The sequence below is a fragment of the Rhinoraja longicauda genome, chromosome 6, assembly GCF_053455715.1.
Source record: "Rhinoraja longicauda isolate Sanriku21f chromosome 6, sRhiLon1.1, whole genome shotgun sequence".
Taxonomy (NCBI): Eukaryota; Metazoa; Chordata; class Chondrichthyes; order Rajiformes; family Arhynchobatidae; genus Rhinoraja; species Rhinoraja longicauda.
Genome location: NC_135958.1, coordinates 67,635,450 through 67,653,081, shown reverse-complemented (window position 1 = coordinate 67,653,081; position 17,632 = coordinate 67,635,450). Strand labels below are relative to the sequence as shown.

The following is a 17,632-nucleotide window of genomic DNA, read 5'->3' as shown; positions in this document are numbered from 1 at the left end:
AGCACATTTAAAAACAACCCACGTTGACCAAAGTGCTGTACATCTGATTAGGTTCCAATGGGAAAAAGGGATCGGAGCAGAATTAGGCCGTTCAGCCCATCAAGTCTACGCCCCCATTCAATCATGGCTGATCAATCTCACTCTCCTTACCCCATTGTCCTGCTTTCCCCTATAACCACTGACACCCGTACTAATCAAGAATCTATCTATCTCTGGCTTAAATAGATCCGCTGAATTTGCCTCCACAGCCTTTTGGGGCAAAGAATTCCACAGATTCACCACCCTCTGACTAAAGAAATGCCTCCTCGTCTCCTTCCTAAAAGAACATCCTTTAATTCTGAGGCTATAACCTTTAGTCCTAGACTCTCCCACTCCACATCCACTGTCCAAACTTAACTCTGGCTGTGAATAGCTGGGGTTATATTTAACTCTGACAATGCACAATCGGCAGGAGGTTTGCAGTTAACCTCTAATTGACACTTCAATTTACAGTATACTATTATCTGTGAAAGGATTATGGTTGATACACCTATGCTCTGGTAGATATATATGTGTGTTACTTGATACACCCATGATCTAATTCATTAGTAGGTTACCTGAAACACCCCTGCTCTGATTGTTGAGCGTGTTAGCTGAAACACCCATGATCTGACTGACGGGCATGTTACTTGATGCACCCCAATCATCTTATCGATAGGTGCCCATGACCTGAAACATCATGCTCTGATCAGCCTGTGTATTACCTGAATCATTCATGATCTGATTGATGAGTGCTTTGACAGGTGTTTTGCCTGAAACACTCATGATCTGGTGACTTTAGTTAGTCTCAATAGACAATAGACAATAGACAATAGGTGCAGGAGTAGGCCATTCAGCCCTTCGAGCCAGCACCGCCATTCAATGCGATCATGGCTGATCACTCTCAATCAGTACCCCGTTCCTGCTTTCTCCCCATACCCCCTCACTCCGCTATCCTTAAGAGCTCTATCCAGCTCTCTCTTGAAAGCATCCAACGAACTGGCCTCCACTGCCTTCTGAGGCAGAGAATTCCACACCTTCACCACTCTCTGACTGAAAAAGTTCTTCCTCATCTCCGTTCTAAATGGCCTACCCCTTATTCTTAAACTGTGGCCCCTTGTTCTGGACTCCCCCAACATTGGGAACATGTTTCCTGCCTCTAATGTGTCCAATCCCCTAATTATCTTATATGTTTCAATAAGATCCCCCCTCATCCTTCTAAATTCCAGTGTATACAAGCCCAATCCCTCCAGCCTTTCAACATACGACAGTCCCGCCATTCCGGGAATTAACCTAGTGAACCTACGCTGCACGCCCTCCATAGCAAGAATATCCTTCCTCAAATTTGGAGACCAAAACTGCACACAGTACTCCAGGTGCGGTCTCACCAGGGCCCGGTACAACTGTAGAAGGACCTCTTTGCTCCTATACTCAACTCCTCTTGTTATGAAGGCCAACATTCCATTGGCTTTCTTCACTGCCTGCTGTACCTGCATGCTTCCTTTCATTGACTGATGCACTAGGACACCCAGATCTCGTTGAACTCCCCCTCCTCCTAACTTGACACCATTCAGATAATAATCTGCCTTTCTATTCTTACTTCCAAAGTGAATAACCTCACACTTATCTACATTAAACTGCATCTGCCATGTATCCGCCCACTCACACAACCTGTCCAAGTCACCCTGCAGCCTTATTGCATCTTCCTCACAATTCACACTACCCCCCAGCTTAGTATCATCTGCAAATTTGCTAATGGTACTTTTAATCCCTTCGTCTAAGTCATTAATGTATATCGTAAATAGCTGGGGTCCCAGCACCGAACCTTGCGGTACCCCACTGGTCACTGCCTGCCATTCCGAAAGGCCCCCATTATCCCCACTCTTTGCTTTCTGTCTGTCAACCAATTTTCTATCCATGTCAGTACCCTACCCCCAATACCATGTGCCCTAATTTTGCCCACTAATCTCCTATGTGGGACCTTGTCGAAGGCTTTCTGAAAGTCGAGGTACACCACATCCACTGACTCTCCCCTGTCAATTTTCCTAGTTACATCCTCAAAAAATTCCAGTAGATTTGTCAAGCATGATTTCCCCTTCGTAAATCCATGCTGACTCGGAATGATCCCGTTACTGCTATCCAAATGCTCAGCAATTTCGTCTTTTATAATTGACTCCAGCATCTTCCCCACCACTGATGTCAGACTAACTGGTCTATAATTATCCGTTTTCTCTCTCTCTCCTTTCTTAAAAAGTGGGATAATATTTGCTATCCTCCAATCCACAGGAACTGATCCTGAATCTATAGAACATTGAAATGCTTCCAGTATTTCTAGAGCCACCTCCTTAAGTCTCATACATACACTGAGAGCAAAATAGTACAGCTAGACAAACTAACGGGGCCAGAGCTCTCTTGGGCACAATGTCCAGTATTCCTAGTATCTTAGTGCAAGTTGATGCATTGTGGACACACGTGTTGTAATGTACAAAAATTCCCTGGATTCTGAAAAGGTCTCAGAGGCCTGAAGAAACACAAATGGTGGCACAGTGGCGCAGCAGTAGAGTTGCTGCCTTACAGCACCGGAGACCAGGGTTCGATCATGACCAAAGTGCTGTCAGTGTAGAGTTTGCATGTTCTCCCTGTGACTGCGTGGGTTTTCTACAGTTCCACCCACATTCCAAAGACGTGCGGGTTTGTAGGTTAATTCGCTTCTGTAAAGTGTCCCTGGTGTGCAGGATAGAATTAGTGTACGGGTGATCATTGGATCGAAGGGCCTGTTTCCTCGTTGTATCTCGAAACTAAAACTAAAACCAATGGCACTATTAAGAGGCTACCCTAAAGCAGGATACTTTACGGCAATTACCCCAACATGTGAATTGGGAAAATGCAGCAATCTATTAGTAAAGAGTCCAGTCAAGAGCGTTTATTGTCATATGTACTGAAACGGAACAATTACATTTTTACTTGCAGCAGCAGCACAACAGGTGTAATCATATATTATATACTCACTACCCCAAACCGTTAGAGACTCCTCCACACTCACCACATTCAAAACATCGCTGAAGTCTCACCTGTTCAGTACTGCCTTCAACCACTGAAGGTCACCTCACCTTCTGTCTCCTTTCTCTGTTCGTTTATTTATTTACTTATTTATCTATTTATTCATTTCCCTATGTTCTCTAAATCTCTGTAAAGCGTCTTTGAGTATATGAAAAGCGCTATATAAATAAAATACATTATTATTATTATTATATACATCGCCCAAATCTCAGCAACATGATATTTCTTCGCTGTCAGACATCTCTTTATTAGAGCTCACCACCGCAGATTTATCGCCGCTTGAGCCTCTTTGGAACAGTGACCACACTTCAAAAGCATCGTCTGGACGTAGCAGTGTCCTTGGCCTAATTGACCTCCGGCATCACTGAGTCCCACTGTCAACAGGTTCCATCCCACTCCGGACTCCACCTCCTCTATTGGCCATGCCCCAAGCCCCATCTCATCGCCCAGTAGAAAGACAGCGAAACACAAAGTGCTGGAGGAACTCAGTGCGCAGGGAATGCATGGACGACGTTTCGGTTCAGAGCACCGCTTCGGTTCAGAGCACCATTGTGTTCATTTAAGATCCGCCCGAGGCGCAGGCTTCGCCTTATCACTTGGGAGACGACGTTCAGTCCCGAGGCCCCGCCTCGTCACCAAGGAGACGCGGCGTTGCTCCGCCCCGGCTCCAGGCCCCGCCTCATCACCTAGGAAACGCGACGTTGCTCCGCCCCCGCCTCGTCACCTAGGAAACGCGGCGTTGCTCCGCCCCAGAACCAGACTCCCCTCCGTCACCTTGGAGACGTGACCTTACTCCACCCTAGGTCCCGTCACCTAGGAGACGCGGCCTTGTTCCGCCCCAGCAGCAGACTCCGCCCTATCACCTCGGGGACGCGGCCCATGCCCGTCCTACTATGTCCCACCCCGTCACCTAGGAGGCGAGGCCTTGCTCCGCCCTCGCACCAGGTCCCGCCCTTAAGCCTGGGGAACCTCGCCATGCTTCCCCACCACTCCTCCTGGCGGTCTGAGTGACGGAACGCCGCGTCGAGTCGAATAGAGAGGAGTGCGTGAGGTCCGGACTTGTGGAAAAGACGGTTTTCTTGCCCCTTGTCCGTAGACAAAGATGTCCAGAAAGGAGCCGCTGCTAGGTGCCTTGAAGGGTGAGTGGTCCTGAGTGAGGCGGAACGGCCTGATGATGGGGCGGAGGAGGAGAGGTCAGTGGCCGGGGGTGGGTTGTGGAGGTGGGCTAGTTGTCACTGGCCACCTCTCACTATCCTCATTGTAAAATAATTCCAAACAACTTTCAAACAATCAGGGTGGAGAACTTCATCAAAACTTGTGTCAGGGTGGAGAAGAGCAGATATTGGGAAATATTTCATGATAATCTATGTTGAGAAAATGTATTTGAGCAAGACCAAATACGTTGAACTATATCTTTCCTATTATTAATTTACTGACACGTCGAGGTCCAATTTTATTAAATAAATCAATTCGGCCAAAATAAATTGATTGCAGAGGTGGCATGGAAGAAGTATATTATTTTTGGGAGTGAATATGTTTGGGAATTGTATAATCACCACATGAAGAAAGTGTATCTGAAGCAGTAAGCTATAAATTTATGAGTTATGTTTGAGCTGCACTTTAGTGAAAAGACCTTTGTGTCGCAAAGTGGCCTCTATAAATGCTTCATCTTTACCTTGTATTATCCTATTCCCTCTGCATATTTGTGCATTCTTTTACCAATATGTGACAGTGAGCATTCTTCTTTTCTTGGCTTTTTGATTTTCTTCCCATTTTCTGTGTTGCCCCGCCCCCCCCTCCCCCCAGGTTACCTACAGATTATCTATTTTCTATATTCTATCTCTCTTTCCACCTCATAGAGTCTCTTTACACTTCGTGGTCACCTAGTCTTAGAAATAAATAGGACCAGTATTCAGTGGCATGTCCATGTCATGAAGAATGTTTTTGACGCAGAAGGCCATTTAACCCATGTCTGCTGTTCAAAAAAGGGCTAAATAATCCAATGCCAACTTGATCGGCAGCCACATCAAATGGTGCAGCTGGTAGAGTTGTTGCCTCACAGTGTCAGAGCCCGATTTGATCCTGACCTTGGCTGCTATCTGTGCGGAGTTTGCATGTTCTTTCTCCCTGTCACCATGTGGGTTTCCTCAAGGTGCTCCGATTTCCTCCCACATCCCAAAGATGCGTGGGTTTTGTAGGTTAATTGACCTCTGTAAATTGCCCCTAGTGGATAGGGAGTATGAAAGTGGGATAATGAAGAATAGTGTTTTTAAGCCCCTCTTTAAATCATTTCTATAATAGATGTAATATATTTCTAAGTACCTATCAGTGCCTTTAGCTTATCTGCCTCGGTCACCACACTCCATACATTTTACTGATTTAACATTAAACCGTAAATACTGGTCAATAGACAATAGGTGCAGGAGGAGGCCATTCGGCCCTTCATGCCAGCACCACCATTCAATGTGATCATGGCTGATCATTCAAAGACCAGGAGTTTCCCAAACCAGCTTCTTGTCCATATTCTCTGCTTGACAGAATCCCATTATGCATGTACTCTTGAGTCATAAGTAACCATCACATGAAAGGTACACTCCATGAAACGGTTTGCTTCAAGATCAGCTGCTGCTTGGCTACAAACCCAGAGCTTGACTTGCCCCAGCTGATGACACTTCATGCACTTACGTTGTCTCGGGCATGGAGGCTGCCCTAAAGTTCCAACATAGTACAGGATGTGCATTCTGATCTGCCCTGTCGTGAATCCTTCTGATGAGATTAACTCGCCAACCAAAATTATGAACATCATTAATAATTTAAATAGAAAGTTGTACCATTGTACTTTCCCCTTTGAGGTCCCTTGCATGCCACACACTGCACCTTGATTGTTCAGATCTATTGTTGTTGCCCAGTGTTAAATCCAAAACAAACACATTAGGTTTGACTCAGATCTGGATAACAGTCCATAGGTTTTGTTGGCTTATTGAGGTCTTCAAAATGATAAAGGGATTTGATAAAGGATACGCAGGAAACAATTTCCTCTCACGGAGAGGAAATAATGGTATTATGCTATCAATCATTATGGAAGGATGAAAAAATAGGCAATATCCATGTCTGAGACTGATAATTCTTCTTGGGTAGTAGGATATAGTAACGAGGGATATAGTAATGAGGTGCAGCAGGAAAAATGAAGTGGCGGTAAAGATTAGCCATGATATTATATGGCAGATCGGTCTAGAGGACCAATTGGCCTCCTCCTGCTCCTATACGGAAAATGTATTTTTATAAAGTAACCAATGACAATTTTAATCAACTAATTGCTTCACACTGGGGAGATAAAAGAAAGTGGATAAAAATAGAGTTCTGAATTTAAAAACTAAACTGTCTGGTTAAAAAGGGTGTGGTTGCCATAGACTATTGATGAGCAGTGAATGCAACTTGCATTCTTAATCATAACACTGACGTCTTTGTTGCCTCCGTGGTGAGGTTTTGATTTTTGTCGTTCTGCTCACATAATTATAGGGCTTGGGTTACGCATCAATTATCCTGCTGGGCTAGAAATCCAAAAACCAAAACAAATAATCCAGTTGACGATTTCAAATGCCATCACAAGATTAGTTTAATAGAATCTGGAAATTAAAAGGAATGACAGCCAAATCATTAAATTATTTTACAAACTGAACTGATTCACTGGTGTAGTGTGCCAAGTAGGCCGAAATAACGACAAGTAGTCAGGGTTAACGAAAGTGTGTTTACTGTATCTAGCTGGAACTCCAAGGGGAATGAGAGTCATGCGGTCCTTGACCTTTATACTCCCGGCCGAAGTCCGCCTCCTTGGATCGACCCATTCCCGTGCCGAGGGGTCGTGAGTGGTATGGCCCGACCCTCGGGAGCCGCCACAGGACCCCCCCCCCCAGAACCAGAGGCACGAAACGCACCAGTGGTCGCACTAGTCGACCGAACCGTGTACGGTACCCGTCCGACGGGGGGTCTGGCGGGGGCACAGCTGGAGGGACAACCGGGGGGGCTGGCGGGGGCACAGCTGGAGGGACAAACGGGGGCGGAGAAGGGGGTACAAATACCGGTCGAGATGAGGGGATCGGCGGGTGCGGTGTTGGAGGCACTTGCAAAGGGGGGCGCCCGCGCGGCCGAGGCTGTGCAACCCGCACCGGCTGGTCAATGTCCAAGTGCGCTGGCTTAAGGCGATTAATTGACACGGCCTCCGGTCGGCCCCCCATGTCCAACACAAAAGTTGTCTCGCCGTGTTTCAGCACTTTGAAAGGGCCCTCATAAGGTCTCTGAAGCGGTGCTCGATGGGCGTCGCGGCGGAGAAAAACGTAGGCACAATCCCGAAGGTCTAATGGGACGTGCGGGTGGAACGTCCCATGGTGAGACGTAGGGACGGGTGCCAGTTTTCCGACTCGCTCACGAAGGCGCTGTAGGGTGGACGAGGACGGTTCCTCCTGCCCCGGCGACGAGGGCACAAACTCCCCGGGCACGGTGAGGGGCGACCCGTAGACGAGCTCGGTTGATGACGTTGCGAGGTCCTCCTTTGGTGCCGTCCGGATGCCTAATAAGACCCATGGCAGTGCGTCCATCCAATCGGACGTGGCGCTGGATCTTCGCCGTCTGGCACGCGACGCAGGTGCGGGCCCAATTGCCAACCTGCTTGCGGAGACCGTGCCACATGAACCGTGCGGCCACCAGTGCGACTGTCGTCCGGATGGATGGGTGAGCCAACCCGTGGATTACATCGAAAATCCGCCTGCGCCAGGCAGCAGGCACGATGGGGCGTGGTTGGCCCAATGACGCGTCGCACAAAATTGTCGCTCCATTGGGGCCGAGAGGGACATCCTCAAGGCGGAGGCCGGAGATGGCAGTCCGATGGAGCCGCCACACTGGTGAGTTTTTGGGAAAGAAACTGCATCCAGTTTGAGCTCGTTCCACATCAGTGTTGTTGATAATTGAGAGCCTCAGCAGTAGATTGGTATCACAGCCCGTGATGATACAGGTAAAAGGGTCATCACTAACTTTTTGGCAAGTGGGAATGGGTAGTATATAAATACACCTCCAATAGACAATAGATAATAGGTGCAGGAGTAAGCCATTTGGCCCTTCGAGCCAGCACCGCCATTCAATGTGATCATGGCTGATCATCCACAATCTAATTTTCTCTTGAAAGCATCCAGAGAATTGGCCTCCACTGCCTTCTGAGGCAGAGAATTCCACAGATTTCCAACTCTCTGAGTGAAAAAGTGTTTCCTCATCTACGTTCTAAATGGCCTACCCTAATGGACTACTAGTAGTCCAGTCCACTAGTTCTGGACTCCCCCAACATTGGGAACATGTTTCCTGCCTCTAGTGTGTCCAATCCCTTAATAATCTTATATGTTTCAATAAGATCCCCTCTCATCCTTCTAAATTCCAGTGTATACAAGCCCAGTCGCTCCAGTCTTTCAACATGACAGTCCCTTCATTCCGGGGCTAACCTAGTGAACCTGTGCTGCACTCCCTCAATAGCAAGAATGTCCTTCATCAAATTTGGAGACCAAAACTGCACAAAGTACTCCAGGTGTGGTCCCACCAAGGCCCTGTACAACTGCAGAAGGATCTCTTTGCTCCGATACTCAACTCCTCTTGTCATGAAGGTCAACATGCCATTAGCTTTCTTCACTGCCTGCTGTACCTGCATGCTTACTTTCAGTGACTGATGAACAAGGATACCCAGATCTCTTTGTACTTCCCCTTGTCCGAACCTGACACCATTCCGATAATAATCTGCCTTCCTGTTCTTATCACCAAAGTGGATAACCTCACATTTATCCACATTAAACTGCATCTGCCATGCATCTACCCACTCACACAACCTGTCCAAGTCACCCTGCATCCTCTTAGCATCCTCTTCACAGTTCAAACTGCCACCCAGCTTTGTATCAACTGCAAATTTGCTAATGTTGCTTTTAATCCCTTCATCTTAGTCATTAATGTATATTGTAAATAGCTGCGGTCCCAGGACTGAGCATTGCGGTACACCACAAATCACTGCCTGCCATTCTGAAAGGGACCCGTTAATCACTTCTCTTTGTTTCCTGTCTGCCAACCAATTTTCTATCCATGTCAGTACCCTACCCCCAATACCATGTGCTCTAATTTTGCCGACTAATCTCCTATGTGGGACCTTATCAAAGGCTTTTTGAAAGTCCAGGTACACAATATCCACTGGCTCTCCCTTGTCCAATTTCCTAGTTACATCCTCAAAAAATTCCAGAAGATTAGTCAAGCATGATTTCCCCTTCGTAAATCCATGCTGACTCGGAACGATCCTGTTACTGCTATCCAAATGTTCCGCAATTTCTTATTTTATAATTGACTCCAGCATCTTCCCCACCGCTGATGTCAGGCTAACTGGTCTATAATTTCCTGTTTTCTCTTTCCCTCCTTTCTTAAAAAGTGGGATAACATTAGCTACCCTCCAATCCATGGGAACTGATCCTGAATCTATAGAACATTGGAAAATGATCACCAATGCGTCCACGATTTCTAGAGCCACTTCCTTAAGTACCCTGGGATGCAGACCATCAGATCCTGAGGATTTATCAGCCTTCAGTCCCATCAGTCTACCCAACATCATTTCCTGCCTAATGTGAATTTCCTTCAGTTCCTCCATCACCCTAGGACCTCTGTCCACTAGTACATCTGGGAGATTGTTTGTGTCTTCCTTAGTGAAGACCGATCCAAAGTACCTGTTCAGCTCGTCTGCCATTTCCTTGTTCTCCATAATAAATTCACCTGCTTCTGTCTTCAAGGGACCCACATTTGTATGAACTATTTTTTCCTCCTCACATACCTAAAGAAGCTTTTACTGTCCTTTATATTCTTGGGTAGCTTACCTTCGTATCTCATCTTTTCTCCCCGTATTGCCTTTTTAGTTATCTTCTGCTGCTCTTTAAAAGAGTCCCAAATCCTCTGGCTTCCCACTCATCTTTGCTATGTTATACTTCTCTTTTATTTTTATACTGTCCTTGACTTCCCTTGTCAGCCACGGTCGCCTTCACACTATCTTTAGAATTTTAGACTTTAGAGATACAGCGCAGAAACAGGCCCTTCGGCCCACCAAGTACATGCCGACCAGCGATTTAAATGTTGTTATGGTACATTAGAGTATAGTGCTCCCCTCTCCCAACGGGCAGGCGATACAATACCTTGGATGCACAAACCACTGGATTCAGGAACAACAACTTCTCCACTGTTATCATATTACTGAACAGTCCTCCCATGAGCTAGGTTGTAGCCCCGATCTCCCATTCCACTTCATTGTAAACCTTGGATCATTTCTCTTTAACTGTAATGTTATAATGCTGCAACACTATATGATTCTCTCTGCACTGCCTGTTGTACTGTGTATGGCTTAATTGTACTCGTATGTAGAATGATTTGACTGGATAGCAAAGCTTTCACTGTATCTTGGTACAAATACAACTATTGCCATAGGCAAGTACTACAGGTAGTGCAAAGAGAAAAATACCAGAGTGCAGGTTAGTGCGAGCGATACAATGCCATGCAGCTGCAATAAATCGTTGCATCTTTTGGGAAACCGCACGACATTGTCACTCTTCTGATGGACTTCCAGATGAGATTGTTTTTGATGCAATCGCAGAAGGAAATTGAGATTGTTGAGCAGATTGTATTTACAGAACAGGAAGAGGCCATTAGGTTCTTTGCACTCAGCTCAGTTTTTCAAAATCTTTTTATTTTTCAAATGAATTTCTGATTTTCGGTTAAAAGTTGTTGGCCCAGATTTTACTGAGAATGCTGCTCTTCCATGTGTGCTCTGGGCATTTCCACGCATAACTATCAGATTTGGGACTTCCTGTGCAAATGTGGAACTCCTGAGCTTCCTAACAGTTTCTCACTGGCAATTTTCTGATATTGGACATCATGCAGTCCTTCAGAAGAGTGACAACATCCTGTGGTTTCACAGCAGATGTGTTGGGGAATCTGCTGCTGAGCATGTGACTATCTCTTGTGACTCCATTCATTTTAATGGAGAGAAATGCCTACAAGGGAAAGGAGTAAGTATCAAGTAATTTACATTTATTGAATTCATGCAAATGTAATTAATCAGGCAACTGAACGGTCCTCTCAACAGCTAGAGTGCAGTCCTGACCTCTTCTACCTCTTTGAAGACCTTTGAACTATCTTTTATGGAACTTCAGTGCTATATCTTGCATTCAACGTTGTATCCTTTAACCTTCATCTGTGCACTGTGGACAGGTTGATTATATTCATGCATAGTCTTTTCTTTGACTGGATAGCATGCAAACAAAAGTTTTTCACTGTACCTCGGTACACATGACAATAATAAACTAAACTTAACTTAATTGCATTTGAACTTAATTTTTTTGGCGTTTTTTTTCTCTTTAACATTTCAATGTATGTTTAATGTTTTTTGAATGCTTCTGAATATTCCTACCACTCTAGCTATTAAACAATTAAAATGTTTGGCAGTTGTATTTTAATAATCCTCTGTACCCATCTTCGACTTCTGAATTCGCTTGCTCCCTGGAAGAGCTAAGGCTCTCAATTCTATGATCATCCAGGAATTTATTTACTTGAACTTTAAATATTTCCATTGATCCAGCGTCCACCATTCTCTGGAACACAGATTTCCAGAGTCGCACCACCCTCTGAGAGAAGGAACTTCTATGTGGATCGGTTTAAATGACCAGTCCTGTATCTTGAAACTTTGACCTCTCATTTGAGATTCTTCCACTATGAAAATATGTTGACTTGTACCTGTCGCAGCCCCTTAGTATCTTGTACTGTTTCTGAAAGATCACTCCTCAGTCCTTTAAACTAAGTTTAGAGGATGACACACTGCTCCCAGGCAACTCTGGGCCTTTGTGAATTCCAACTCTACCATTGTTTCTGGGTATGAATGCCACACTCTAACTATACTCATTAATTTTAAATATTTATAATTTCAACCCCTGGGTGGTTTACAATGATCGGTATGGAACAGATGAAGCTATAAGAAAGCAGTCACTCTTCACTACATGTTCCTCTTGACTACCCTCACTTCAGTAGCTTCTTTGTACTGCTGCAGTTATCAAATTGCATACTCTTCCTACACTTTATTCTCATTTCTACAGGCAGCAAGTATCTGTGGAACGTGGTCTGTGGCTGGGACTCCTGCATCCTCCAAATGCTTGGTTCCATACTTGCCTGGCTTTATCCTTCTGCTATCTGGCAATCGACCAAATTTAAGCTATGATTAACCTGAGGGGTGTGACTGCATCCTGGATCATAGTCTGCACATGCCAATCACTCAGTGCCATGCAAGGCCAAAGGCTGAGGTTCCATTGTCACTCTTGGCTGAAATTCCCCAGTCTGCATATATTTACTGTCAGCATCTTGGGCTCTTTCTGGTTTCTCCCAGTTCTCAGATTGGCCCAGTTATTTCAGGGGAGAAACATCTGAAAATTGATTTTCCTTTTTGGTTCAGATAATTTCTGCATATATTCAACAATAATTTATCCCAATTAGAAAATGGGACTCCATGAGAAAGAGGCACAATCTGCGGTTAACAAAGACATCAAGGAAAATGTTCAATTGAAAAGCAGGGGATCGGACTTGCAGGGGCTAGTGGTAGACCAGAGGAATGGAAATTTAAGGATCCAACAGCAAAAGATTAAAAAGGTCACAAGAGTGGAGAAAGTTGATTTTTAGAGAAATCATGGGTGCAATATCAAAACAAACAGTAAGAGTTTCTATGAATATGTAAATAGGAAGAACCACCTGGGGCGTCCAGAGAATGAGTCAGGTGACTTAACAGGAAACAAAAAAATAGCAGATATGTTCAATCGATGTTTTGCGTCAGGCTTCACCATGGAGGATATTACAAATATATTTATGATAACAGATGGGTTAACTTCAAATAACACAGAGGAACCAAGTGATAAAGTATTAGAAAAACTCACAGGGCTAAAGGCGGATAAATCGTCAGGACCTAGTGGCCTGCAGCAGAAGTTTTAAAGGAGGTGGCAGCAGCGATAGTGAACTGGTGTGACTCCTTGTTGAAAAAGGGAGGAAGGCCGAAGGCCAGTTAGTGTAGTATCCGCTAGAATCAATAATCGGGGAAAATGAATTGTTTGGGAAGGTTGAAACCAAGTAAATAGGAGGAGAATTCCACAGATTTACAACTCTCTGAGTGAAAAGGTTTTTCCTCATCTCAGTTCTAAATGGCCTACCCCTTATTCTTAAACTGTGGCCCCTGGTTCTGGACTCCCCCAACATTGGGAACATGTTTCCTGCCTCTAACGTGTCCAACCCCTTAATAATCTTATATGTTTCAATAAGATCCCCTCTCATCCTTCTAAATTCCAGTGTATATGAATCATAAAATGTTAACAAGCAGGTCTAACAAGTTAAGAGGGCAAATGGCATGTTTGTTTTTAAGTTTAATAATAGAGCATTTCCTACAGTTGTACTGACTGTTGGTAAGGATACACCTAAAATATGTACAGTTTTGATCCCTTTATCTAAAAAAGAATATACAGTGCCCTCCATAAGACCCATCATTTATTTATTTGCCTCTGTTAAAGTGCACATTGTCAGATTTTATTAAAGGCCATTTTTTTTACATTTTGGTTTCACCATGTGGAAATTACAGCTGTGTTTATACATAGTCCCCCCATTTCCGGGCACCATAATGTTTGGGACACATGGCTTCACAGGTTTTTGTAATTGCTCACTTGTTTTGAATTGCCTCCTTAATGCAGGTATAAGAGAGCTCTCAGCATCTAGTCTTTCCTCCAGTCTTTCCATCACCTTTGGAAACCTTTATTGCTGTTTATCAAAATGAGGATCAAAGTTGTGCCAATGAAAGTCAAAGAACCCATTATGAGACTGAGAAACAAGAATAAAACTGTTAGACACATCAGCCAAACCTTAGGCTTACCAAAATCAACTGTTTGGAATATCATTAAGAAGATAGAGAGCACTGGTGAGCTTATTAATCGCAAAGGGACTGGTAGGCCAAGGAAGACCTCTACAGCTGATGACAGAAGAATTCTCTCTACAATAAAGAAAAAACCCCAAACACCTGTCCGACAGATCAGAAACACTCTTCAGGAGTCAAGTGTGGACTTGTCAATGACCACTGTCCGTAGAAGACTTCATGAACAGAAATACAGAGGCTACACTGCAAGATGCAAACCACTGGTTAGCCGCAAAAATAGGATGGCCAGGTTACAGTTTGCCAAGAAGTACTTAAAAGGGCAACCACAGTTCTGGAAAAAAGATCTTGGGGACAGATGAGACAAAGATTAACTTGATGGCAAGAGCAAAGTATGGAGGAGAGAAGGAACTGCCCAAGATCCAAAGCATACCACCTCATCTGTGAAACACAATGGTGGGGGTGTTATGGCCTGGGCATGAACGGCTGCTGAAGGTCCTGGCTCACTTATCGTCATTGATGATACAACTGCTGATGGTAGTAGCATAATGAATTCTGAAATGTATGGACACATCCTATCTGCTCAAGTTCAAACAAATGCCTCAAACCTCATTGTCTTGCTGTAGAATGAACCGCCGGCCAAAGATACAAACATACTGCTAAAGCAACAAAGCAGTTTTTCAAAGCTAAAAAATGGTCAATTCTTGAGTGGCCAAGTCAGTCACCTGGTCTGAACCCAATTGAGCATACGGTTTATATGCTGATGAGAAAACTGAAGGGGACTAGCCCCCAAAACAAGCATAAGCTAAAGATGGCTGCAATTTAGGCCTGGCAGATCATCACCAGAGAAGACACCCAGCAACTGGTGATGTCCATGAATCGCAGACTTCAAGCAGTCATTGCATGCAAAGGATATGCAACAAAATACTAAACATGACTACTTTCACTTACATGACATTACTGTGTCCCAAACATTGTGGTGCCCTGAAATGGGGGGGGGGAACTATGTATAAACACTGCTGTAATTTCTACATGATGAAACCAAAATGGCCTTTATTAAAATCTGATAATGCACACTTTAACCACATGTGATTTTTTTTTCTCTGTTACAAATCTCAAATTGTGGAGTACAGAGGCAAATAAATAAATGATGGGTCTTTGTCCCAAACATTATGGAGGGCACTGTAGTAGCATTGGAGAAAATGGTGGAAATTGATAGGAACACAAATATTGATGTCATAGATTCATACAGTATGGAAACAGGCCCTTCGGTCCAACATGTCTATACTGACCATCATGTCCCATCTACATTTGTCCCACTTGCCTGCTTTTGGCCCATATTCCTCTAAATATGTCTTATCCACGTGCCTGTCTAATTGTTTCTTAAACGTTACGAGAGTCCCTGCCTCAACTCCCTCCTCTGGAAGCTAGTTCCATAGACCCACCGCCCTTTCTGTGAAAAAGATAGTCCTCAGATTCTTATTAAATCTTTTCCCCTTCACCTTAAACCTATGTCGTCTGGTTCTCGATTCCACTACTCTGGGCAAGAGACTCTGTGTGTCCACCCAATCTATTCCTCCCATAATTTTATACAGCACTATAAGATCACCCTTCATCCTACGTTCCAAGGAAGAATCCCAGACTGCTCAACCTCTCCCCTACAGCTCAGACCATCGAGTCCTGGCAACATCCTCTTGAATCTTCTCTATACCCTTTCCAACTTGTTGCTCTGGCTGATCTTGCCTGGAGTGTGTAGAATTTTCAACTGTGTTTTTGAGTAGTCATCATCTTTGGTAATTCAACATATTTGCAAATGCAAGCTGCCATGGTGTTTCACTGTGCTAATTTTCATTGTTCTTGACAGCTGCTCAAATTTCAAAACCCCATCAATGAATATAACCCCAGTATGTTTTAATTCCCAAATTCTTTAGTAACGAAAGGGGATCCTCTCTCACTGCTCCCGCTCTGTGGTTCCATCTCCCGAGATGCTGCCTGACCCTCTGAGTTACTCCAGCATTTTGTGTCTACCTTCGATTTTAACCAGCATCTGCAGTTTTTTTTCCTACACATTTTGCCACTCCACTGCGAATTCTCCTCAAGGTATTTCGATTTTGAAGAGGTTCTCCTGTTCTCTCCGATGAGAGTTTAGCACCATCCTCTCTCACGGCTCCCCCTCTGTGATTCCAGAAAGAAGGGTCTCGACCCAAAACGTCACCCATTCCTTCTCTCCCGAGACGCTGCCTGCCGCTGAGTTACCAGTATTTCTTCGTCTACCAGGGCATTCTGGTGTTGGGCGTTGTCTGTAATATTGAAGACTCACTGCACCTGAACAACAGACCAGAGTCAGACACTGATTTTTGCTGACGTAAATGTCTTTAATAATTTTTCCAAAAATAAAAATGGAAGAATTGTCCCGATTACTTAGCTGTTTCTCCCTTTCATTCACGATTTAATTTGGTGTGTATAGCCATCATTTTGTTTGCTGCATTGTCAAATAATTCCTGTTAATATCATGGCCAACAGAGTTAAAATGCAGTCCCACAATTGCCTGTGTCTTTAATTTTTATTTTATCCCTTATGCGATCCATTAGCTTGTTTGGTTTTCTTCCAACAGCTAGGCTAATTTAAATGCCTCCAAATATTCCCGCATGAAACAAAGAATGATTTATTTTAACAAGCACTAGCCTGCTTTTTTTGTCACATTTTGTTTTAAATGTGTGTACAATGATCTACGTAAATGCCATTTTGCTTACTGAATTTCCCTTGAGTTTAAAATCTCATATCTGATGGGTATAGCAAATCAGTTCTGTCCTCCCTCCAGTAAGACTATTTTATGGGTAAACACTTCTGTACTTATTTATTTTATTGGTGTTTAATGTCCCAAGCACATCCATTCCTAAAGATTATGGCAGGACGGCTCTCTGGATTTTAATGGTGTGTTTGTGTTAATGCAGTGTTCTGGGAGACACCTTGAGATTTGATGATATCCCTGCATTTTGTGAGATAATTACTATCTCATTCTCCCTGTCCGTTAGATAATTGACTGAAGAACCATTTATTTCTGTTAGAATGCAGTTATATTAGCTAGAGTGCACTGCTTAAAAGAGTGTAAGAAACTGTTTATTTTACAACCTACAAATAGAAATTGGAGAAAGGCGTGTAAAGAAAAGGTTTCTATGGTTCAGTGTTGTGGGACGAGCTCTTTCAGAAATAAAGACAGTGAGCTAAATGGAAGCTTTCTAAGCCAAAACATGATGCCACTCTGCCAAAGTTTGTAACTTGTGCAGCAGAACAATTCTGCAGACCCAGTCATACTCTAGTCCCATATCTGTCTTCATGCTTGAACCCAATAAGAAATGTCTTCAATCTATAAAAGCTAAAGAGGGTAGGATTCATGTCAGCCTGGTCCTGCACTCATTTTTCATTCATAAGTACTTTTTCATTGGTTCATGAATTAATAGTTAAAACTGCTTGCATTTCACCTCTTTACAAATTCATCATTATTCACAAAAAGGAATATTAGAATAGATGACCAAGAATTTGATCAAAGAGTGTAAGGAGTAATTTAGAGGAGAGTAGCAAGGAGTTGTAGGGAGAAAT

At 43.9% G+C, this 17,632-nt stretch overlaps 1 protein-coding gene across 1 annotated transcript in view; it reads left to right on the top strand.

The window, feature by feature from the left end:
- The first annotated feature begins 4,095 nt into the window (after positions 1 to 4,095).
- Positions 4,096 to 17,632, top strand: part of LOC144594930 (uncharacterized) — a 39,199-nt gene continuing 25,662 nt past the window's right edge. Inside the window, exon 1 of the mRNA XM_078401861.1 lies at positions 4,096 to 4,217. Coding sequence (XP_078257987.1) covers positions 4,181 to 4,217 — 37 coding nt within the window. The 5' untranslated portion in view covers positions 4,096 to 4,180. The remainder of the gene's footprint in view (positions 4,218 to 17,632) is intronic.